The sequence below is a fragment of the Sciurus carolinensis genome, chromosome 10 (assembly GCF_902686445.1).
Source record: "Sciurus carolinensis chromosome 10, mSciCar1.2, whole genome shotgun sequence".
NCBI classification, from domain to species: domain Eukaryota; kingdom Metazoa; phylum Chordata; class Mammalia; order Rodentia; family Sciuridae; genus Sciurus; species Sciurus carolinensis.
The window spans coordinates 121,908,367-121,934,513 of NC_062222.1; the positions used below are offsets into that span (position 1 = coordinate 121,908,367).

At 39.1% G+C, this 26,147-nt stretch overlaps 1 protein-coding gene across 1 annotated transcript in view; it reads left to right on the forward strand.

The window, feature by feature from the left end:
• Nucleotides 1-14,341: 14,341 nt before the first annotated feature.
• Nucleotides 14,342-26,147, forward strand: part of Dhx15 (DEAH-box helicase 15) — a 46,664-nt gene continuing 34,858 nt past the window's right edge. The window contains 3 exon segments of the mRNA XM_047566542.1: nucleotides 14,342-14,576; nucleotides 20,060-20,495; nucleotides 25,093-25,286. Coding sequence (XP_047422498.1) covers nucleotides 14,506-14,576; nucleotides 20,060-20,495; nucleotides 25,093-25,286 — 701 coding nt within the window. The 5' untranslated portion in view covers nucleotides 14,342-14,505.

Here is a 26,147-nt window from a genome sequence, read left to right on the forward strand (position 1 = left end):
CTTTAGAGGAGGCAGCCACTTTAACCCTTTTTCTCCCAAGAATTTTTATTATTGTGGTAAAATATATAACTAATAAAATCTATCATTTCAACCATTTAAGTGTATGGTCGAATGCGTCAAGGATATTCATCATCACCCATCTCCAGAACTTTGTCTTCCCAAACTGAAACTCTGTCCCTATTAAATAAGAATGTCTTCTTCTCCCTTCCTCCTCAGTCCCTGGCAACTACCATTTTCTGCTTCCTGTATCTATGAATTTGACCACTCTAGGTAACTCGCAGAAGTGGATTCACACAATATTCAGCCTTTGTGTCTGTTTTGAAATATTTAGCATAATGCTTTTAAGACTTATCCATGTTACAGCATACGTCCTTCCATTTTAAAGCTATTCTGTTTATGTATATATGGTGTTTCATTCATCCATTCATCCATCAATGGACATGTGGGTTATTTTCCATTTTAGACTCTTATCTAATAATGCTGTTCTGGACATTAGTGTACAAATTTCTGTTTCAGCTCCTTCTTTCAAGTCTTCTGAGTATGAACCCCACAGCAGAATTTCAGGATCACATGGTTTATCTATTTCAAATTTTTTTAGGTCTTTCTATGCTGTTTTCCACATTGGCCAGACTATTTTACATTCCTTCAGGTAATCAATGTTTCCAGGTTATCCACATTTTTGCCAAGACTTGTTACTTTCTCCTTAAAAAATAATCACTATCATAAGGGTTGTGAAGTGGTATCTCATTGTACTTTTGATTTGCAATTCTCTAATGTTTGCTGACACTGAGCATCTTTTCATGTGTTTGTCATTTGTCTACTTTCTTTGAGGAAATGTCTATTCAAGTCCTTTATCTTTTTTAGGGGGGTGGGTACTGGGGATTGAACTCAGGGGCACTTGACCACTGAGCCACATCCCCAGCCCTATTTTGTATTTTATTTAGTGACAGGGTCTCACTGAATTGCTTAGCACCTCACTTTTGCTGATGCTGGCTTTGAACTTGCGATCCTTCTGTCTCAGCCTCCTGAGCTGCTGGGATTTCAGGCATGTTCCACTGTGCCCAGCCCTTTACCCATTTTTTAACCTGGCTGCTTATTATTTTGTCATTGAGTTTTAGGAGTTCTCTAAACATTCTGGATATCAATTCCTTATTACATATGTGATCTGAAAATATTTCCTCCCATTATGTAGGCTGCCTTTTTACTTTGTTTATATTGTTTTTGATGAATAATATTTCTTAGTTTTCATAAAGTCTGGTTTGGGAGGCATGCAGACATGATTTCTTGAAATAGCATCTCTTCCCTCTATCTGTTCCTCTTCTCCTTCTGGAATCCCTATAGTGCATGTATTCGTTTGCTTGACGGTTTGTGTCAGTCAACTTTCTATCACTTTAACAAACACCTGAGATCATTAGCTTATAAAGAGAAAAGTTTTATTTTGACTCAGAGTTTTGGAGGTTCTGGTTCATGATCTATTGATCCTGTTCTTTAGGGTCTGCGGTGGCACGTCATGGTAGAAGCCCATGGCAGGGCAAATCTGCTCACCTGTGGCTGGGGAGAGCAAGAGAAAGACAGAAGAGACTGTCCCACAATCCCCTTCAAAGACTCACCACCCCTCAATGTGCCAAGCAGGGGACCTTCAACTCACAGACCTCGGAGGACAGGCCAGATCCACACTAGAACAGTGTCTCAGGTTTCGCAGGTTCTGTTCAATTTTTTTCTATCTCTTCTTTTTTTTTTCCACTCAGACTTAATAATTTCTATTGTCCCTTCTTAAAGTTTGCAAATTCCTTTACTCTGCTAGCTCAAATCTGCCTTTGACTCCCTCAAGTGAAATTGGCATTTCAGTTGCTGTACTTTTCAGTTCCAGAATTTCTTTTAGGTTCCTTTTTAGGTTTTCTATTTCTATTGATATTTCCATTTTGTTCAGACATTGCTTTCTTGACTTTCCCAGTACCTTCCTTTACTTCTTTGAGCATCTTTAAGAAAGATAGATGTTTTATCATCTTCGTTTAGTAAATTTGCCATCAGGTCTTTCTCAGAGACAGTGTCTGTTAGTTTTTCTTTTCTTTTGGGCCATATTTTTCTGTTTGCTTACATGCCTTGTGATTTTTTTTTAATTGAAAATTGGACATTTGAATCTAATAAATCCGTTCCCCAGGGTTTGCTAGTTTCCTTACTTATTTTTGCATGTTGATTCTGTCTGTGTTAATGATCACCCCGAGGTAGAACTTAAGGTCTTCTCCAGATCTTTTAGGGCTTTCCTCTGAGCATGTGCCTTTCTAAGATTCTCATTTTCTCTATATATGTTGTCTTTAATGTTCTTATTTTTGCTCTCTGGCTCCAAAAATGGGAAAAATCTAAAAATGAAGGTTTGGGGGGAGATGCTAGCCCTTTCAATCCCCAGAAGTAACTTTAGCTGCAGGGACTTGCAACAAATGAGGGACTTGCAACAATGGCTGCCTCTGTGATCAGAACACCAATCCCTGACTTTTGGAGGACATGGTCCTTTTTGCCCACTCTGGGTCCTCTCTAGCTATTTGTAAGCTGCTCCAAGAACATAAGCACAGTTGCCTGGCATGTGGGGTGGGGGATGGGCAACTGCTTCTGTGCTAAGAGCTGAAATTGACTGAATTTAACTGCACTTTACGTTCTAGACTTGCCCTGGAAGTTGCAAGACTTCAGTAGACTCCAGAGTTGCCAAAGGGTTTCATCAGATAGAGTCAGTCAGAGCAATTGGTGTCTGAGATGAATTTCTGATTCTTTCTGTTCTGCCATCTTCCCCAACCTAACCCCTAGAGCTTTCAATACACATTTTTGACTAATCTAAGCCACCCTCAAATAACATTACATTGCCTTGTGAGTAGTATGAGTAACTTGTCACAAAATACCCCCAATTCCCATCCCCCAACCTTGTGACAATGGTGCCATTCATTTCATTAGTCTGTACGGGTCAATCACCTAATACCATGCTATCATTACTTCAAACAAACTGTTGTCTCTTAGATCAATTAAAATTAATAAAACAATTACCTTTATTCACTCTTTCCCCAATACTCTTTCTTTATGTAGATCTGTTTCTGACCTATATTGTATCTTCTATCTTCTATCTTCCTTCCTTGCTTTCCTTTCCTTCCCTTCCCTTTCCTTTCCTTCCCTTTCCTTTCCCTGTCCTCCCTCCTTCCTCCCTCCCTCCCTCCCTCCCTTCCTTCCTCCTTCCTTCCTTCCTTCCTTCTTTCCTTCCTTCCTTCCTTCCTTCCTCCCTCCCTCCTTCCTTCCGCCTTCCTTCCTTCCTTCCTTCCTTCCTTCCTTCCTTCCTTCCTTCCTTCCTTCCTTCCTTCCTTCCTTCCTTCCTTTCTTACAGTGTTGGGGTTTGAACCCAGGTCCTCACACAGCTACTGCTGAACTACACTCCCAGTCACCGTTTCTTTCTCTTGAAGAATTTTAAAAAATATTTCTTGCATGCAGTTCTGTTGGCAGTGAATTCCCTCCGTTTTTCTTGACTAAGAAAGTCTTTATTTCACTTTCAAAAGATAATTTTTCTCTACCTGAAATTGGAGATTAATGAGTTTTTGTCTTTTAGGACTTTAAATATTTCCTTCTCTGCTTGCTTGCTTGCTTGGTTTCCACTGTGATTCTTATCTTTGTATTTTAAGTTAGGTATTTTTTTCCTCTTACCTCATTCAGTATTTTCTTTGTCATTGCTTTGGTGCAGTTTGAGTATAACATACCTACTTCTATGTGTTTGGGTATTTATCCTGCTCAGTGTTCTCTGAATTTCCTGGATGGTGGTTGTATGTTTCTCATTAATTTTGCAAAATTCTCAGTCATAATTACTTAAAATAATTTGTTCTGTCCCATTCTATCTTTCTTCTCCTTCTGATATTCCTATTATATTTATGCTATACTTTTAAATTTTGACCCACCGTTCTTAATGTTCTGTTTGTTTGGTTTTTTTTAATTCTTGTTTCTTTTTGCATATCTGTTTAGGAAGTTTCTATTGACTTGCCTTCAGTATTGCTGATTCTTTTCTTGGCCAGGTCTAGTGCACTAATGATCTTATCAAAAATGATAAAGATCGTCTTCATTAATATTATAGTGTTTATGATTTCTAGTTTTTATTTTTATTTATTTATTTATTTTGGTACCAGGGATCAAATCCAGGGACATTTTGCCACTAAGCTGTATTCCCAACCCTTTCATTCTTTATTTTTTTATTTTTATTTTTATTTTTATTTTTTTGCTGTGCTGGCAATCGAACCCAGGGCCTTGTGTTTGCAAGGCAAGCACTCTACCGACTGAGCTATCTCCCCAGTCCTCATTCTTTATTTTGAAAGGCTCTAGCATTGCCTTTTGAGTCTTTCTTAGAATTTCCATCTTTCTACTTATAATACCCATATGCTCTTCCTTGTCTATTTTTAAATGATAGCCCTTAACATATTATTCAGAGTTATTTTAACAGTTATGAATAACTATTATTCATAGTTATTTTGACAGTTCCAAAAGCTGTGTCATATCTGAGTCTGCTTCTAATGCTTGCTTTGTCTTTTTAGACATTTCCTCTTGCCTTTTAGTATGATGTTTTTGGAAATATGAACTGAAAGAAATTGCATTCAGTGTGAGGTTTTATGTTAATCTGGCTAAGAGACAGGCCATGTTTTATATTCACTGTAGCTGGAGATTTAAATCCCTCTACTGTCCTTGTGTAGTCTCCCTTACGAAAGCTGACCTTCTCTAAGAATTCCTTCTTAGCATCTAGATCTTGCAGCTTCTTTAGCTGCAATCCAGTTATTATTCTGGAGCTATGTTGGTATGCTGGTAAGGAGCAGGGAGGGAAAATTGTTTTGTAATCTTATGAATAAATTTTAGTCTCTTATTGGGCTATGACCCTGAGTAGTTGTGACCCTCACGAATTTTTAAAATTCATTTATTTATTTATTTTAACTTCTTCAAGTGAGATAAGAAGAACAAGGCAGAATAAGTTTCTGGAAATGTTTAACATCTCTAGCGATTAGAGAAATGCAAATTAAAACTACAGTGAGATTTTATCTCACTCCAGTCAGAATGGCAATGATCAAGAATACAATAAATGTTGTCGAGGATTGGGGAAAAAGGTACTCATACATTGCTGGTGGGACCACAATTGGTGCAACCACTCTGGAAAGCAGTATGATTCCTCAGAAAACTTGGAATGGAACCACCATTTGACCCAGCTTTCCCACTCCTCGGCATATACCCAAAGGACTTAAAATCAGCATACTATAATGACACAGTCACATCAATGTTTATAACAGTTCAATTTACAAGCTGTAGAACCAACCTAGGTGCCCTTCAACAGATGAATGGATCCAGAAAATGTGGTACACGTACATAATGGAATATTACTCAGTCATAAAGAAGAATGAAATTATGGCATTTGCAGGTAAATGGATGGAACTAGAGACTCTCATGCTAAGTGAAATAAACCAGTCCCTCAGAAAACAAAAGCAAATATTCTCTGTGATATGCAAATGCTAACTCATAACATGCCGGGGTAGGGGGAGGGAAGAACAGAAGTTTATTGGATTAGACAAAGGGGAATGAGGGAAAGGAGGGGGGATGGTAATTGGAAAGACAGTAGAATAAATTGAACATAACTTTCCTATGTTCTTTTGTGAGTACATGACCAGTGTAACTTCACATCATCTACAACAACAAAAATGGAAAGTTATACTCCATCTATATATAATATGTCAAAATTCTACTGTCATGTATAACTAAAATGAACAAATTAAAAAAAAAGTTTTAAAGAGAATAAATTTATTCTTTTCCCTGGAAAGTAAGCCTTCACTATGAAGAATGTTCTGGGTATATTTCATAACCATTAGTCTTCTCTTGTCTCTGTGAAAGTAATGATGGCATCTTTATTAGCTTTTCATTGTGAAAATTTGGTGTTCTCCTGGAGGCAAAACCCATGAAAGTGTGGGGGAGTCCTTACGGTTAAAGCATCCAGCAGTTTCCCCCATCTAGTCTACACCCAGCCCCTAGCAATTTGTTAGAATGCCCATCTGAAAGTCTCTGTTATCCACAGTTGCCATGGTGCTGCAGAGTCCTTTCTCCTGGGGACATGGTTTCTCCCTCTGTCAGTGCAATCCGAGTCCAAAAACCTCACTCAAGTCCAGAAGCTAGGCAATGACGGTGACTCTATCAGGCAGCTGCCCTCAACATTTTGATCATCCTTCCTTTGATGATCTCTGCTGTTCTGATTGAGGACTTGTGCTTATGATTGCCCGTCGATTCTGCCCTATATGCCTGGGTCTATTCCACCCTCTCCCCAGCCTCTGTGAGTCAAGTCCCCTTGAGCCCCACTCTTCCCTTGAAGCATCCATCCTGCTTCTGAAGTTTAAATGCCACGTGTGACCTCTATGTTACAAGGTCCTATCATCCCTACTTCTGTTAATTAGCCCAGTTCTGAAGAAGCATCTTCTCCCTTCAGCCTGGGTTATAGGCAAAGCCACCACTGAATTACTGGGTGAGGCTGATGCCTCTGGCACCAGAGAATTCCTTATTGATTTTGTAAGTGGCATATCCTCTGAACTTTCCTATGAAAGGTATTCATCTGTTGGGCTGTCCAGATTTATATAAGTATTTTCATTCTCACATGCCACCTTATCTGAGTTGTTTTATTCCCTTTTACGGTGTCAAGAACAGTAGCTTAAGCATTTCTACTTAATTTGGTGTACTGTGGGCTGTTGATGTTCCATGCTTCTTGATGACATTCCAAATGTGGTCACACTTCCACCTGGTGTTCTTACCCGAATCTCATATCCTGGGGGAGTGTTACCAAATTGATAAATTCTGCATATTTAACTTTGTGTTCCATCTCCCACCCATCCATAAGCTTCAGAACTCAGTCCCCTGATTACTCTCTTTTGCTCCTGCTGCCACTTGCTGGCCAGGTCCTACAGATTCTTTGAGGTAGGGTTGCATTTCAATACTGTCAGCCCTATGATGCCCCTGGAATATTATATATAATGATCTGACCCTAATTGTTGTCTAGCTCTCAGAGAGGAGAGGGGGCATCCTGGTGGTCTTCTTGGTGAATGTTATTTTGCAGAGAGACCTTTACATCATCTTGCAAGGAGAGTGCACTCATATTAATAGGAAGGAGTGGGGCATTTTGGCATGCTCAGCAGATTGAGGATAATCTAGAGATTCAAGATTTTTCAGGTACATTAACCTAATGTTCCCCATCTCATGTGTCAGAGTCCCACTCTTTCCCAACCAGTCAATGTGACTCAAAGGTATCTGGGTTCATTTAACAGTTTTAAGTATTGTGAGTGCTCTGTAAGCCAATTTGAATGGAAGCACTTAGGAATTTTATCATGTAGATACAACGTATAACATGCATACAAAGATAAAACGCATAACACATAGCTTTCATTTTAGAATATTAGTCATGAGACAAAGTGATATGGTAATGAAAAAATTATAATCAGGCATAGTGGCACATGCCTATAATCCCAGCAGCTCAGGAGGCTGAGGCAGGAGGATCGTAAGTTCAAAACCAGCCTCAGCAACTTAATGAGGCCCTAAGCAACTTGTCGAGACCCTGTTTCAAAATAAAACATAAAAAGAGCTGGGGATGTGGATAAGTGGTTGAGCGTCCCTGGGTTCAATACCTAGTACCCAAAAAAATATTACCAGTTTATAAAAAGACAGTTGGCTCCAAACTATATTTATGACAAAATGGAACAAGTTAAGGTCACCTGTTCAATTTGAAGATTTTTATTTGTAGTCTTATGAAGGTTGTAGGCCAAATTTTTCAGGGAAAGCATTTCTCATAGCATTTTGATTCCTAAAAAGGCTCTTTTACCTTCCCCTTTTCTTTTTCTCAGTCTCAAATGAGATTAGGAGTTAACTCTTAGATGTAAGCATTCTAGTTAGAACTGGCTGAGATAACAAACCTCCAAGCAACCCTGAATAGCACATTTATCTTAATATAAGCAAAAAAAAAAAAAATCAGCAGGACAAAAAGAAACTAGCGAACTTAAAAGTCATTACATGCTAACCCTATAACTACAGCTTAGAATTATCTTAATGGTGTTCACAAGAAATGTTTTAAATTAAGCATGTCAATCAGATGAAAATATTAAATTCAGCATGCAGAACCCAATGTGAATTCATCAGAAGTCCATAAGATGTTACCATAAGTTCAATTATGTTAAAAAGTGTAGAAGAAACTGCCAAAAAAAAAAAAAAAAAGGCAGATTGACCTTAAGAACTTCCCACCAAAGTTATTCTTAAGGATTCTGGGGACAGTTTACATTGCTGGGTCTGAATATTATCTCCAGTACTATCTCCAGGACTCATTTTCAGTCCATTTCTCTCCTGATTTCCAAAGAATACAGTGCTTTGAAATAGTACTACAAAAAAAAAAATCATCTTTTCCCTTTTCATGAATTTGTAACTGAAAGTTTGCCCAATTTTGGAAAACGCAACCCAGTGGTCTGCTATGGGGAGTAAATGAACATTTGTTATTGCTTTGGAATTTAGATATAACTGGTAGAAAGTATATAAGCGTGTCATTTATGCTATAGCTAGAATCAGATCTCAGACCAAGCCAGATCAGACCAGGGCTTCCTTTGAGAAGTCCAAACAGAACTTCTCTGGGCAGAGATCCTTAGTCCTTACCCAAACTGGGACCATCGCGATGAAAGTCAAACCAGTACTTCCTTTCAAAAGTCAAATATAGGGTATCCTTGAAATAGAACCCTTGCAGTGAAGGTCAACTAAAGGGAAGGAGAAATAGTATTTGGTCCCTTGTACCAATTCCTCAGGTGATAAGATGTCTTTTGGACCCAGGAACCATCTGTCTATTGCAAAAGTGAAATTATGCACCAAAGGTAGGTGGTTCCAAGATGCAGAAATTCCTGGGGATGGTCCCTGGGACAAGTGGCCCAGATAGCTGCTTTGCCTCTCTATACCAGTAAAGGACAACAAGCCATGGGCAAAAAGTCTGTCTGAACTTGCCTCCTGACCGGATCACCACATTGTTTCCAAAGCAGAATTATTTTTCCCTTTGTGCAGACTGCCGATCACTGACAGGACAGTTTCAAGTTTTGCAAGAAAGTTTATTCACATATGAGGAGTTCAGTGACCCAAGTCACAAATATACCTCCCAAAGGATAGGATTTGGAAATATTTATCAGAAAAAGAAGCAGAGTGATACAAGGCAGGGGGAAAGGTGATAGGAAGTGACATATTCAGTGGCTTGTGCATGTGTAATCAATCTTTGTGACTCTTCATGGGAAACATTTCCAGAAAATTGCAGCATTAGTCTAAGGGTAGGGTTTCTGGGCCCCTGATGTCAGAGGTTCCCATGACCCAAATGAAGAGTTAGTAGTTATAACAAAAGCAGCTTCAAATCCCTGAAAAGTAACCTAAGCAGCTGTTACCCCCATAATCCATATGTCAGATGTGTTGTCTGTAGCAAAGCTAGTGGGAGACTACTGATAAATTGCTCAGCTGCAGGATCTCCTAAATTAGTGATTTTTAAAGTCAACTAAAAGCAAGTAACTTAAAGCAAGTGAAGCTAGAGGATTTATTCAGGGTTCAGTTTTATTATCATACTAAGTGGAGAACTCAGCTTTCTTTGGAAGTTCCCACTTAATCTTCAGCTACTATTATGTTTAATATGTGGGGTTTTTTTTGGAACCAGGGATTGAACCGAGGGCTGTGCTTAACCACTGAGCCACATCCCCCAAACCTTTTTATTTTGAGATAGGGCCTCGATCAGTTGCTTAGGGTGTTGCTAAGTTGCTGAGGCTACCTATGAACTTGCGATCCTGCAGTTACCAAGCTTGACTACTATTATGTTTAAGTTCTGACACTGTGCCTCAGTTCTGTCTTCCTTGCTCTTCAGATGACTCCTAGTTTTCACACTTAGTTCTGATTTGCAGAGTGATCACTCTAAGTCTTTCATTGTCTGTCTACAAAGTATCAATTCTACTTAGCAATAGCATCAAACTCCAATGCCTTTATAAAGTCACTCTTTTCCCTGTACTTGAGAACACTGCAGCAGTTTTGCTGTGTACCCTGTGTTTTACCCAGCACATTATACATTCCGTTTGCTTTTGCTAGCTATGTTCTACCTGACACCATTGATTCATTGCTGGCCAAAAAACAGGTGACCAACTCCAAAATCCAATCAATATCTGCTATCTTGGACCTTTCCTGGCATCAAATATTTCATGCTGGATTCCATGAAAAGTAGGCCCTGAGTCAAAGATGAGTGTTTAAGAAGTTTATTAGTGAGTACAGTTGGGATCAACGTCAGTGCAAAGGTAGGGAAGAAAATAGGATCGGACGGGGGTAAGTTGGCAGTGATGCTGTTGTATACAAACACCATTCCCAGTACCTGGGCAGTAACTTCTAAACTCTTGGAATTTCCTGAGTGGTGTTTGTATCTTTTTTATTTATAATGGGCCCTTGGACCCCATCTGAATGACTCTGGCCAGGGTTGGGAGCTAATCATGCCAGAAAGATCAATCATGTGATTAAAGGTTGAAGTTTTGAGCCACATATCAATCAGTCCAACCCCCTGACCTTTAAAGAGAGGATAGGGGCTAGAAATTGAGTTCAACCTTTGGGCAAGTGATTTCAGTCAATCACAGCTATATAATGAAACTCCAATTAAAATTCCAGACACTGAAACTCAGTGGAGCTTCACAGTTTGTGAGAACACAGATGTGCGGAAGGGTCATGTGTCCTAACTTCATGGGGACATGGAGGCTCCAATTTGTATCCTTTATGATAAAACCATAATCATAAGTACAGTGCCTTTCTTGGTTCCACAAGTCATTCTTGTAAATTATCAAATACTATGGAATCGGGGGAAACCTTGAATTTGTAAACCAGTTGGGTAGAAGTGTAGCTGGTCTGTGGACCCTGGAATTTGTGGTTCCTCTTATGTGAGAATATCTTCAGTCTTATTGGGGATTCTGCCTTTTACCTTGTGGAATCTGAAGTAGCTCTGGAAGGTTAATGGCCAAATTGCACCATGGTCCACAGATGCCACCCTAACAAAGAACTCAGCTGATTCTCCAGGGAGCCCAGATTCTCCACCACTCACAGCTGCCTGGAGTTTGGGAGCGGGGCCAAGACTTCACCCCTCTGTGATATGCTCTGACTGACTGGGCATGGCAGCTCTCTTTAGCCAAGGAAATTCCTGAACAGAGTTGACATTTGGGGACCGTCTGTGGGCAGCACTCTGGGCAGCTGAGTGATGGCTCATTCTGGAAGCGGGATTTCATGCAAGTCAGAGCACCCACTATATTTTGTAACTATTTCTATCTCTTAAATAGTAGAGAGGATACAGTGATTAAAAATAGCATTGAAAATTATTTCGAATTTGTTAGCATTTTGTAGCTAAAGATAACTCAAAAGAGGGAGATTGGTGGGTTGATCCTGGCAAATCCTTGTGAGTGATCATATTGTTTTCCCACTGAAATCATTTCGCTGTCTTCCAATTGTTAGAGGATAACATCTTACATCTTCAGCAGGGTCCTTGGGCTCTGCATGATGTAGCCTTCCTGGCATCTGGAGGACCACATTCTCAACTCGTAGCACCCATGGGTTGCCCATAACTTTTTGAAATTTCAGGGTCACTGCTTGGAATGTTTGCTTCCTTATGGTCTGTCAATTTCCTTCCCCTCCTTTCCCTCCCCTTTTCTTTCCTTTCCTTTCTTTTCTTTCTTTCTCTAAATGTCCCTCTATGGTGCCTGTCCTCTATAGATGGTCACAGCTCTACCAACAAAGAGTCTAGCTGATTATTGTCTCTCTCTCTCTCCAACAAGTTTCATGGAGGCAGGAACTGTAGCTATATTGTTATTTTCTCTTTTCTCAGCACTTAACTCAGTGTCTGACATTGCAGCTTAACAAATATTTGTTGAATCAACAAATAAATGAAGAAATTAAGGGATGGGTAACAGCAAGTCAGTGTAGTGGTTAATAGTGTGGATTCTGGAGTCAGACTGGGTTCAAATCCTCCAAATATTGGCTCATCCACTGACAACTCTGAATATTAATTCTCCACTTGGATAATATTGTCAATTCACTTTGAGGATATCAGACTGGGAGAATTCATCTTCAATAACCATACCCTATGAGAATAATATGGAACAAGAATATTTACTTAGCAGCAGCAGCTCAGCATAGCAGTTAATCACATACACTATCCGTGCTGAATCCCAGAGCCGTCTTCTTGGTTGCAATACTTAGCCTCTCTGTGCATCAGTTTCCTCATCTGTAAGTGAGTCTGACTCATACACACCTAACTATAAAAAGAGGATAAAATATGCAAGGAAGGGTGTCTGGTTCACTAGTTTAGGTTAGGAGACACTGCTGGCTTGGAACTTGGAGCTTGCGAGCAGCGTGGTATGTTTCTCTCAGATGACTAAGTTCAAATAATAGATCAGAGGGTTGTCTAGAAGACATCAGGAGTAAAGGAAATAGAATATTCTCTGGAAATTTTTCTGCAAGCTGGGGTGGGGCATGGTGGGTGGCTCTTCTCTACCTAAAACTCCAGGATGGATCATTTAGTCCTAGAACTGTGTCCATTCTCTCAAGGACTGTGAACATTCTGGCAGACTCTGGGTCTTTGTTCCCTTTCATTTCTGGATTCCAGAAAGGTCACTGACCCTTCTCCAGTCATTCGGGTTACAACATGATTGATTAGGTTAGTTTTCTAGTTAGGCCCTAGGTCCAAGAGGAAAGTCTCATTCTTGAGTCTTTACCAACTCTCCTTGTATGTTAATGAGAGGCTGATTCTCTTAGGTTGGGGCACATCTGCAGGTAGAATTCTAACTTATTTTACTGAATATTTCTGCACATTTTTAGAGCACTTTATAGAACTCTCAAACAGAACCTGGAACCTGGGACTAGACTAGTTGGACTGAAATCTGATTATTGATTTTGTGTTTGACACTAATTGGCTATGTGAACACGGTATTACCAAGGCAATCGGGTTTCCCCATTGGTAAAAATAAGGCAGAAAATCAGCTGGTAACTTTTTCAGAATTAAAATTCAGTGAGTTTTCATCATGATCTCTGACAAAAACCAATATACTGTCAATGTACACCTTGGGTGGAAAGTTGTACTGAACATTTTATAAGTGAAAAAAAAGGTATGCCGATTAGGGTAGGTGGATTTGGTATCAAAATAAGAGTCCTCTTTATCAGTTTCAGTTGGAATTATCTTAGTTCAGTTCCGGGAATTTGCTGAGAACCAGAGTAAGAGTCTTCATGGGGGGGCAATCAAATAGCCATGGTGTGAATGACCGAGACCACGACTGGGAAAGCAGTTCAACGATAACACGCTCATCTAGCATGTGCAAAGCCCTAGGTTTGATCCCTTGCACTGTAAAAAATTAGAAATAAATAAAAGGAAGATGAGTTCGCCTTGCTTGGGTTGGTTCATAGATCTTTTTCTCTTCTTGTGGGAATGAATGCAATTGAGCAAGCAGGCAGATTTTCCGGGGAGAATTGGTGCCACAAAAGTCTTAAGGGTCATCCTGCCCCACCAATTTGCTCTCTCTTTAGGTGCAGCCCTAATGGCTGTGTGATTTGTTGACCTCGGTTAACCTTAACGTCCTCATCTACAAAATACCTTGCAGGGTTGCTGTAAAAAATAAGGACGGAGACAGAGATAACGCTGTGAAAGTGTATAAAAGGCCTAGAGAGAGAGGGGGGAAAAAGTAAAGAGCAGAGCATAGTGACCCTAGAGATAATTTTCTGTGCCGTATCTAGTAAAAACATCTATCTGTAGCTTGTGTACATGTCGGTGCTAGGTAAAAACAGGATAAAATGAATGATGGCAAGTCTTAACGCTTTTTTCACCTCAGTTTTCGCACTGCAATTAATGTCTGGTGCAAAGCTGCCAAGTTCTAGGTCTGGAGTTGTAAAATAGTTGTGTTCCAATTCTGGCTCTGCCACTTATTGACTGTATGATCTTCCATCAGTTTCTCAACTTCTTTGGGTCTCAGATTTCCCTAAAGTTAGGTGATAGAGATGGATAAGCCTTCCTAACTAGGACTGTACTTTTTCAACTTCCCAAATAAGAGGGATAGGGTGAGGTTGAAATGGAGGGTCAAGGCCCCTAGGCGCATCTCCGCCCTAGCAGCGGCTCAGACTGGCTCAAAGCTGGCGGAGGAGGGACCAGGCCGGCAGAGAGGAGAGTGGTCTGACCAATCCGGCGGCTGGCGGGACCGCAGTTCCCGCCTCTGGGCGGCGTGCGCGCGCATCACGCACGCACGCTCAGCACGCACGCTGCGGAAGCGCGCGCGCAGGCCCAGCCCTCGTCGCCGCCGCCATTTTAGCTCCTGGTTCCGGCCGCACGGTGTGGGCTGTTGTAGCGGGAGGGGTGGGGGTCCCCAAGAGTTAAGTAGCTGCCCTCCACTGTGCGGATACAGCCGCCAGCTTTTTTCTTTTTCTTCCTTCCTAACCGCTCGCTCGAAGAGTGCGAAGATGTCCAAGCGGCACCGGTTGGACCTCGGGGAGGATTACCCCTCCGGCAAGAAGCGTGCGGGGACCGATGGGTAAGCCAGGCCGGGGGCGCGAGGCAGCGGCTCGGGCTTTGTTGGGGAGCGGGCCACGGCCGGCGTGGCCGAGCGGATCCCGGAGCCCGAGCCTTTGTTTTCCTTGGGGCTCCGTTCGGCGGCGGTCCGGGCGGAGCGGCGCGGATCGGCCCGGCAAGGGCGGCGGGGATGTTGGCGGGCCGCCGCCCGGCCCCGTCGCGGGGTGGAGAGGCCTGCGGTGTCCAGCAGGGCGCCGCCTCCGCGGCCCAGCCAGCGGGAGCCACTCTGGACGGAGCGGAGCAGGAGTGGCGCGCGGACCTCGTGGCCTCGGCTCCCGAGCGAGGCCTGGAGAGGGTGGGGGAGGGCGCGGCGAGCGTTCGCGCCCAAGGGCACTGGGCTCGGGGCGGAGGGCCGGGAGAGGGCCCGGGACGCGGAAGGAAGGCGCGGGGCGGCAGGGCGAGGAGCGCGTGGGCCCTGGTGGGGCTGCGGCGGGCGGGCGGCGGGGCTGAGCGCCGCGGGCGGGCGGGGAGTGAGGGCCTGCGGGGAGAGGAAACGTGGGCCCGGTGGGCCGCGGGCTCCCGTCCCGAGCGTCCGAGCTCACAGTTGGCGGGAGAGCGCGGGCCCCCGTCCATTCAAACTCTTCAGAGCCGCTGGCAGGCTAACTTCCGTCCTCTGCCCACTCTCCCGCCATCTCCTTCATTTCCTGCTTTGGTGAAGACCGTGGTGTAGGGGCATACTCCCCCCCCCCAAAGTTTTTAGTTTCTTTCGTGTTCCCTCCTCCCTTTGTAACTAGGAGACCGTATTCAAAAAGTGGTTTTAATGTTGATGGCAAAATATCGCCATGTGGGGATTGAGAAATACAAGATTCTTGGTGTTGCAGATTCCTTTTCCTTACCTTTTTCCTAAAGGCACAGAGGAATTTAGCAGTTAACTTAAGCAGTTGTATCACAGTCATTTCTTGTCCAGTGTGTTTTCACTTTTGAAGAACAGAGTTCTGTGGGCAGTTAGGCAAAAAAAAAAACTTCAAACAAAAGTTCGAATGTCCAAATACCTTGCATAATTTCGTCATTTTTCTAGGTAATCTTTACTGTCAGTGTGGAGTAAAGACCAGAATGGGATGTACTTTTCGGTGCCCTGCATACATTGAATTATTAAATACAGATTTATGCCACATTTTAATGTAAGTTTTTTAGAAATTACAAGATTAGGTGTAGTAATCCTACAGTAACATCATAAGACAACCTCTGAGGCTGCTCCTTGAGAAAACATTAGTGCATTTAAACTCTCACAGACTGAGAGCTCCAGACAACTTTCAAAAGAGTATAATCAGCTCCATTCAAGAAATGAGAAATGGAGACGGATGGAGTTAAGGTGGCTTGTGCAAGTTAACAGTTTTATAGTAGGATCTAGAATGCTGCTGTTTGAATTTTCACTCTGACACTAAGCCTGATACTGTACTTAAGAGTCATTGCAACCTGTTTTAGTGACATTTATAATGGGTTGGTAAAGCAGGGAACACTTGGTTCTTGATTTCTTTGAAATAAAATTAAAATTGCTTGTCGTTTTGCTAAGATGCAGCGATATCTCCAGTAAGGTCTGATTGGATCAGAGTATACTGGAAGAGAATTGACTCATCTGGTTTATGTGTATATGTACCATTTAAAATGCTTTCCTTGGGATTAGTAATCCCATGATATGCTTATGTGAATGCTCCAAAACAGATACCCTAAATGGACTTTTTGGGTTTGTGATTGTAACCACATGATATTCCCCTTGATACTGTTGGATATTTGCCTGTACATAGAGTGCATCCATGGAATAGTGCTTAAGGCCTGGATAAATTCTGGAGGAAGTTTTTGTACTAACTTCTGTGTCATTTGAGTGCAATTCCTCAAAGGACTAGTTTTCTTTAGCATTGGACTTCTGATGTTTCTATTAGGGTTCAAGATATGTTTTTCCCCCATTTGATATTTTTAAGTAACTTGTTGAATGACCAATGACCCTGTAGTGGTTGGTTTTGTTTTTTGTTGTTTTAGTGCTGATAGTTAGCAAGTGTATTTGTTTGAGGACACAGGTTTATCACTTTTGTGAATTGTGCTGTCAAACATGATTGTCCCATTTCTCCAGTACTAAGAATGGAGGGTCTTTCAGTGGGAGATTTCACCCATATTCTTGTTTCTCTGCTATATAAGGTTTTATTTACTCCTGGCATGTTTTAGTTAGGAGGCAGGTGGAGAAGTTACAGGTCTCATATTCTGCTGCTTTTCTTTTTTCCATGATCCTATACAGTCTTCAATATAATGTTTCTAACAACAACAACAAAACAAACCTGGACTATGAAGTTTGGAAAATACTATTTGAAGCCAACATCCTGATGTTTCCTGATCAATACATTTCTTATTGATTATTATACACATTGGTATAGTACAGAATATATACTGTACATCTGACACTTGTAGATTCCTTATATATATATAAACACAGTCTTTTGTGGTAGGTGAAGAAAGTTGCAAAAACAAAACCAAAAAAGGCAAATTCCTGGTAATCTGTGAAGAACATTTTTTGTGATGAACAGTTTTGGATAGTCATTTTTACCTAAACTGTGAACTGTAATATTCAATATCAGTGGGATCTTTCAGTATGCATCATTGTGTGCTTTGATAGTTTTGCTAAGATGCCATTATCCTTTTCATTGACTGCATAGTGTTCCACTTGTAAAGGTATATCATGACTTATTCACTATCCCATTCATTGATGTTTAGGTGGTTTCCCAGTTGTCATTTTATAGATTAAAAGTATGAACATCCTTATGTATACATATTTGTAATTGGAAATTTTTGGAAGTAAGAGTGCCAGGAAAAAAAAACAGTGTTTATTTAAAATATTCTTTTTTTGATGACTACTTTGTCACCATTAGGAGTATTTCAGCACCTGTTATTCCATGTAGAATTTTAACTTTTTTTTGGTACCAAAGTTTGAACCCAGGGGTACTTAACACTGAACCACTTTCCCAGCCCTTTTTATTTTAAGGGTTTTACTAAGTTGCTGAGGCTGACTGACTTGGTGATCCATCTGCTTTAGCCTCCTGAGTCACTGGGATTACAGGCATACACCTCTGAGCCTGGCTTTAACATGGTATTCTAATTTTTAAAGAAATCTAATAGTAACCAGTATTTACTGGGCATTTTCATGCTAGACAACACTTCAAACACATTGCATGCATTAACTCATTTAATCTTTTCAATACCATGCAAGGCATTAATAGCCGTTTTTTAAATGAGGAAAGAAATATTATCACATAACTAGCTTAAGTACTGAGCCAGAGTTGAGCTGAAAAATTGTATGGAATCGTGTGCTTGACAAAATGCATATTTAAAAAAGAGAATATGCATAAGCACAAGTCTGTACATATTTATGAAGCAGAAGGTTTAAGTTCCCACTTAACAGACTTAAATCTCATTAATACCTTTCACTATGTAGATTGATAAATTGAGGCTTATGTCTTGCCTGTGATTCTGTCCCTTTTCCTTTTATGCTATGACTGCTTGCATTTCTTGGTCAACTGCTAATCTTTGTGTCTTCAGAATATATTTGATATTTGCTTCCTGTTCTGTAGGATTTTTTTTTTTTTATGAAGTTGGTCTCTGAAAAATGTTCTTTGTTGGCATAGGACGACAAGAGTGTATTTATTCCATAATCCCTCTTCCCCCCAATTTTGTTACTCTTGAAAGTTTGGTCCATGTCTTAAGTATATTGATACTACGTGAAAAGTACAAGAGAAATTCATTAAACTTTTTCTTTTCTTGGTCTCTTCCCTTCTCCCCCATGATGGTATGAGTAGTAGACAATCCTTTTATTTAGAACAGATGTTCTTTAAGAGTTCTTTCTAGTTCTGTGTACCATTATCTTTGAGATGTCTACTCTGAGTCATTTATGACTACAGTGCTTCTCACTGAGCATATTTATATATGCTCTATTGTAAACTATTCCATTGTTCACATTGGGGCTAATATGAACACATATTAAATTTATTGAGCACTCGATAAGGTAGAATGAGAGAAAGAAAGCCGGTAGTTAATAGCATATTTCAAAGATAGGCAAGGACTCTAAAATTTTGATTTGTGAGACTTCATTTTATGTTTAGTCATCCTTCCGATTTTCTTTACCTTTGATTTCTCTTGAGTTTGAGTATAACTTTCTAGCTTGTGTGCCCTATAGTTCTGTAGAATGTGGACATTGGAATGGAAGAAGGAAAAATCACCAGTTTAAAATAAGGATTTTCCCCTTTAAGCCTTTTTTTTTTTTTTTTTTAATGGAATAGAATGGCATATTTAAGAAGAACAAGATCAGATCTAATTGGTTAGCTTACCATTTCTGTAAATGAACCATTCTAACTCAATACTGGGTTTGGTATTTTAGCTGTGGTCTGCCAAGAAGTTACTGTTGCCCCACTGATGTACCATTATGGAGTATGAATGCTCTTTCTTCTTCTGCTACCTCTCTGCTATAGCACAGGAAACTTGTACTTCTTTGTGTGTTATGAATAAGGAGCAATGACATTTAGCTTCCTGTTTTTCCTCATTTTTAATCTGGGTCCCAACACATTGTGGCAAGTTTCTTTGCTCTAGGAGTTTGTCTGAAATAAAGTGAATTATTAAAATGAGCAAGCAAAAGATTTTATTTGTCATCAGGCCCTCAGAGGCCTCCAGATGCAGCCCTTTGTCATGCTGCTTGTCAGATTTCCTCAAGTAGATTAGTTAGAGTATCATTGTATTAGGACAATTTAGTAACTAGAAGTAGAGACCAGAATTGGCTACTTAAAGTTGGCCTAAGTTTAATAAAGTGGATAGCAGTATAATTTTCGCATTTTTTAAATAGCAGTGAAATGATGAAGCTAGTTTTAGTTTGGCTATATTTTATTTTATGGTTGACCAGTATACATGGTTTTATCTTGTATACTTTGTAGTGTTTTACTTTTCCAAAAGGCTAAATGCAAGAGTAGTCATTGAAAGCAAAGGAATAAAAGTGCTTTTAGTTTTAATTTTTCTTGTAAAGCATTATACACTTACTGAATAAAATTAGAAAGTTTGATTAAGAAAACAAACTTGAGACAATCCTGTAATTCGTGTTTGTATTACTTGTGATACTGTGTATAACATTGTACTGTGTTATTGTCATTTAGCATTACAACATAAAGCAAAGTGCAGCTTGAAGGAGAATCTGGGAAAGATTATGAGGCCATCTTTTTTTTGCCCAGTATGTCTCTCTCTTCCCCACTCCAGTTGCACTCTCTGACTTCTGTTGTGGAAATAGGAATTTTTTTTTTTTCCACTTGCAGATTTGGTTCTTAGGAGATCTCACCTCATGTTAAGGTTTTTAGAAAGAGAATTTGAGGCATCATGAAGGAAGGGAAGTTTTATGGTGGATCATGGGAAGTCCTTGATTGTTATTTCTGTAATTCTGCATAAAATTCAGAATCTGAATTTTAAAATTTTTGTTTCTAGGAAAGAACGAGATCGAGATCGGGATCGCGAAGATAGGTCCAAAGATCGAGACCGAGAACGTGATAGAGGTGATAGAGAACGAGAGAGGGAAAAAGAAAAGGAGAAAGAATTGCGAGCTTCAACCAATGCTATGCTTATCAGTGCCGGATTACCACCTCTGAAAGCTTCCCATTCAGCTCATTCAACCCACTCAGCTCATTCAACACATTCGACACATTCTGCTCATTCAACACACACTGGACATGCAGGACACACATCACTTCCACAGTGCATTAATCCATTCACCAATTTACCCCATACACCTCGATATTATGATATTCTAAAGAAACGACTTCAGCTCCCTGTTTGGGAATACAAGGATAGGTTTACAGATATTCTGGTTAGACACCAGTCATTTGTGCTAGTTGGTGAGACTGGGTCTGGTAAAACAACACAGGTGAGTTAACTGTGTTTTATAGTACATAGTTTACTAATGTTTAAGCTTACCAGATGTTGCTTATTTGATCCCGATGGTCATTTCCATTGTCTCCCTGCCTTTTAGAACATATTGACCAAAGGCTGCTTTGATATTTAGTACTTTATGGTGACAAGTACTAGGGAGTACTTGTCTTCTCCAGAGTATATAGGGGAAAATAGCAGTGCTGGTTTTTTTCCAGTCTTAGTACCTAAAGTATGGCGGCAATGATCTCCCATTCATTTTGACTCTGGAACAGCAGAGATTTGAGGGTGTAAGAGTTTCTTTTCTAGTATTTGGGTCGAGAGATTTGAACCACTGGAGTGATTTTTATTTGTAATTTGCTTTTTATTATAATTTTGTGGGACTGAATATTAACTTTTCCTTCAAAAAGTAGAAGGCATATGTAGTAAAATCTCTGCTAATGACATCCTTTCAGAACTTAAACACTGTTGCTGGAATGTCCATAGTAAGACATCTAGAATATTTTTCAAACATGGATGAATCATTAGTTACTGGACCCCTGTTAATAGATATGTAGGCTTTACATGGGCAGATATATTTATAAAAATGGAGACTTGGACCAGGCTATCTTTTGTAGTTACCATAACGTGTAGCCAAATTGCCTTCCCTTCATAGGTAACCTGTCAGTTTACCCTTCTATATGCATGTGTGTTGGGAGTATCACTGGACTGAAGTTTTTACAGATCTCATAGGTGAAAAAAATGATACTTGAGTAATTTTTAATTTGTTGTTTTTGCTGAGTGAAGTAAACTATTTTTTGTCCATTGTAGAAAATTTGGAAAGTTTAGAAAAATATTGAAAATTGAATAATAATTACCCATTTTGCTATGCAGAGATAATTATTAATATATTGTGTTTTGAGCTGACTTATTTTACATGTTTATGATTTAGCATACTGCATATATTTTTTTTTTAAGTTATATGGACCACAAATCAATTTGACTATTTCATAGAGACTTTTCAAAAGATACAGCAACCAAAATAGAAAAACTTTATTGAAGGTTGAACTTTAGTGAGTACTATTTTTCAAGTGAAGGAAAACTTAGTGCTGATGTTAGGAACAAACTATTGGCTTTTTTTTTTTTTTTTTTTTTTTAATTAAAATTGTAAAAAGTTTTGAAAATGTGAAAGTCTTTAACTCTTAACTATGCTAATCCATTCCATTAAGTCCCATGTTTTCAATTCTGTAAATAATTGAAAATTATGATGAAATTGACACAGTTGCATTAAGTTGTTGGGAATTATTATATAATGCTAATTAAAATCATGTTACTATACTATAATTACATATTACATACTATATAACATTTTTATAGTTGTTCCACATCTGATACAATGGGACAAAATGGGTTAATGTCACAGTATTTTAAATAATTATATCAGCTGTTTTACTGCTTTGCAGAATATAAACACACCTGTTAATTAGGCATTGGGTACTTTACATATATTTCTTATTTTAAGTTTATCTACGACTCTGCAGGTGAGGTGATCACATTTTACAGAAGAGTAGAATGTGGCTTAGATTAATGAGAAAACTTAGCTTTAGTGGGTTGGTCTGGGTTGCATAGTTTTCTAGATTTAGGAGGGTTCAGCTTTCAAAATTTTTGTCCTTTTCTATAACCAAAGTTACACTTACTTCATACTGCTGTTCTGTGGTTTGATATGGTTAGTCTGTTTCACAGTTGTGTTTATTTGAAGTTTGTGTGAAAAATTTAATCGCTTCAAGAGGAGGTGTGTGATTATTTGGATTACATGTGCTTTCATGGGTTATATGAGATGAGAATACTAAAGGTTGCAGGGAATTTTGAGGGTCCGAAGGGAAACTAGAAAGTTAAATAAGTAAATTTCATCCAAATACTTTTCAGCATATTATTACCAAACTCGGACTCACACCTAATAAAGAGTACCATTGTTTTGGTTATCTCTGCCTATCAGAAAATAAAATCAGACTTAATTTGAAATGATAACTTTAACTTTTGAAAGATCCATAGAAAAGACATCTTGCATTGTGCTTGGTGTGCACATACTATACGTATATTTGAGAAATTGAAACATGAGTGAGGGCACAAATTTAGAGAAGGGAACCCTGCATATTTGTCTGGTGTGCAGGGTGTGCTAAGGGGTGATGGGGCAGGTGAGACTAGAGCTGCAGGTTGAGCCTTACTACCTCTTGCCTGTAGATAAGGAAGCCATCAGAGTTTTTTTTTTTTTTTTTGGTGGTGCTGGGGATTGAACCCAGGGCCTTGTGCTTGCAAGGCAAGCACTCTACCAACTGAGCTTTTTCATTGGAGGGGAGTGACAGATTTTTACAAAATTTCAGTCATGACAAACCAATATAGGAGACCGTAACAAAAGTTTTGACTTTTTCCAAGGGTGTATTGGGAATGAGGAACAAAGAATGGAGTTAGCATGTTCACTGTTACTGAGTAGGGGACATGGAAAGAATTAAAAGGTGAGAAATGGTTTTGCTTTGAACTTGATGAATTTGAGATACCAATAAAATATTCATCCTTCAGAAGATGACTACTAGATTAGGGGATGGGAGCTAGAGTTATGAATTGACATTGTTCTTTTGCAGGCAATGTTAGAATTAAGAGTATAGAAAAGGCTACTCGGGATAATGTATGAAAGAGGAAAGTCCAGGAATGAGGATTAGGTTTTGGGAAGATAGCCTCAAGTAGAGGAAGGGAAGGAAGAGCAAAACAGATGCCTGCTTGCCGGCTTTGAGCAGACCAGTAGCCCACATCTTTCTGGACCTGCTCCCTTCCTAATCATATTTTCTTAGAAAATTTGAGTAGATGCATTATATAAGCTGTTTTGGAAACCTTTAAAATCTCTGAAACCCTTTTAAGAGCCCAAGAGTTTCTTGGTGTTTTTCAAACAAAAAAAATGTTGCAACATACTGATAGAGACAGATAAGAGAGTCCAGCTTTCTTCCAATAAGCCATACATTAAAGATATGTAAAAATAATGAAAATGCACTTTACTAGCTCAGTATTTTTTTGTTTGTAAAATGTAGTTTTTTAAATAGAGGATGGGTTGTTATTAGTAACTAATAAACAATTTAGCAGTTTTCCAGTTTTAATTTCCAAGTATAATAAATGTATTAGTTGTTTGGTATCCTCATTGTTAACACTGTAAGAAGATTCTAAAAGTCAGAGAACTGCTAAATTAACCAAAACTTTTTTTTTAAAATTAGGATAAGTTATCAGTTTCACTAGCATAAATTTTTAAAAATGTGAATATTCTTGCCTTAAGAATTATGAATTAATTTTAAGTATTTTTAATCTGCCAATCAGTGGTTTTGAATTTCATTTTATATAACTTTTAAAAGTACAATTTGCCTTTAGAGAGGAGGGTTGGTGAAATGAGGGTAGATAAATAAAAACCTTATAAGAAGACCTCTTAACCATGGGTCTGTTGGTTTGTAAGACCAGGGAGACTCTGCTATGTTAGTTTAGTATTTTTGTTCATTGAAAACAATGTAAAAATATGTGTTGTTGTGTTCTCGGAGAAGCAACATAATCATCTCTCAGGTGTTTGTCCAGTGTCATTTTCTTCCAAGTTCAAAAGTAACTGAACTAAAATGTAATAAAAATGCAATAACCAATACTCTTCATCAGGTATCATTGTACAAATACTGTACCAGAAAACCCATTATATTTTGTATAGCATTAGCCCCTGATAGGCTTTTGGGAGCTTTGGGGAGGACAAATCATGTCTTTGTAGCAGTGGATTCCAGTTTCATGTGGTAGTCATTTGCCTTTTCCCTTGGTTCTTTTTCAGTTAAGTGACTGGAGAAGAACCATAAAATGAGAGGATCTATAAGTGTCTTTGGGTAATGGAATAGGGAGGAAATATACTGTCAGCCTTACAACCATCTTGTGGTGGATTTTCTTTTTCCCTTCCCTCTTGATTGACCTTACCCAGCAAAGTGTGTTGCTGTAGGTCATATTGAATTTGGAACTGGCATTTACTAAAATTGACTTTAAAGATGGCACCTAAAGTGTTGGGATTGTGCATACCACTCCTGAAAGATGGATAGGAGTACTAGAGTTAGGTGCTAGGATTTAACTTCTGCTGACTTACAGAATTTGTATTGAATTAGAAGGTACACTTAGGCTACAAAGGAATGTTTTCTACTTTTACCACCATTTTGTAACTCCTTGTGAATTTCGATGCTATACTTATTAAAAACTAACATCTATTTATAAAGTTGGATTTGTTTCAAGTAGGAATTTTTGTTTGTTATGTAGAGAAGTAGTTAATAGATGGACTGCTTACGTTGGTGCGCATACCATGCAAAACCTATGTGGACCTCACCCACTGAGTGTAATGGTGTCACATCAATGTTATACATGACCCCTTTTTGTCTATTTTCTATCTAAATTATGTATGTTAAGTAAGGGAGTTATGTGTTACATAAGTTATTGTTATAAATAATTCTTTGTCACTTGCCTAATTGAATTTTAAGTTATTGAGAAAGTGCTTTATATTAAACATAGTTGATATGCAGGCAGAGTAGAATTAATTTATATGTGAAATTATTTGATAGATTCCACAGTGGTGTGTGGAGTATATGAGATCATTACCAGGACCCAAGAGAGGAGTTGCCTGTACACAACCCAGGAGAGTGGCTGCAATGAGCGTGGCTCAGAGGGTTGCTGATGAAATGGATGTGATGTTGGGCCAGGAAGTTGGTTACTCCATTCGATTTGAAGACTGCAGTAGTGCAAAAACCATCCTTAAGTAAGTACTTTATCTTTAAAAATGGATGCTTTTTCTAATGGTAGTTTTCTGCCACTTGTTAGGAACTTCGCTAGTGGAAGCTCATGTTATACAAATTTTGAATCGAATAGTTAGAAATAGGTCATCTTTGACTTGCCAGATGACATTTTAATGTGGATTCTTTTTCTTGGTTATAATATACATAGCTTTTTAGTAGAAATTGAAGTTTGTAGGTCATATTTTAGTTGCTTGAAGTTGTTTCTTAGGCGAAAATGTAGTTTTAGTAGATGTGTTCTGAAATATCATTTAAATGTGATAGAAAAGTAAAGATATATTTTAGTGGGCTGGGGATGTAGCAGTGGTAGAGTGCTTGCATGAATGAGGCCCTGAGTTCAGTCCCTATCCCTGTGGAAAGAATGATTGATTCATCTTAAAAAACAGCTACTCTTAGAACAATGTGTGAGATGGGATATGATTTATGTGGGGGTGAGGGTTTTTTAATGTTAGTTATGCAGATCTTGCTATGTATACATAATGAACTAAAAGGACAAATCTTGTTATGTACTCAGGGCACCTCAAGGTGTATTGGTTACTCTTTATAGTTGTCATACACGTGATCATATTGGTCTTTCTTTCTGAATGTTTTAACTTGACTAAAATGTCTTCTTCATTTATAGTTGCATTTTGCATAAGTAATGTATATTTCCTTATAGTCATTTCTTTAAAAATCACATTTTTTTCCTTATTGCTTTTGCTTATCTGCATATATACGACATTTAAGTTATTTTAAAAGTTATTATTGGTGGGCTCAGTGGCACATGTCTGTAATCCTAGCTACTCTGGGGGCTGAGATCACAAGTTCAAAGGCCATCATGGGCAACA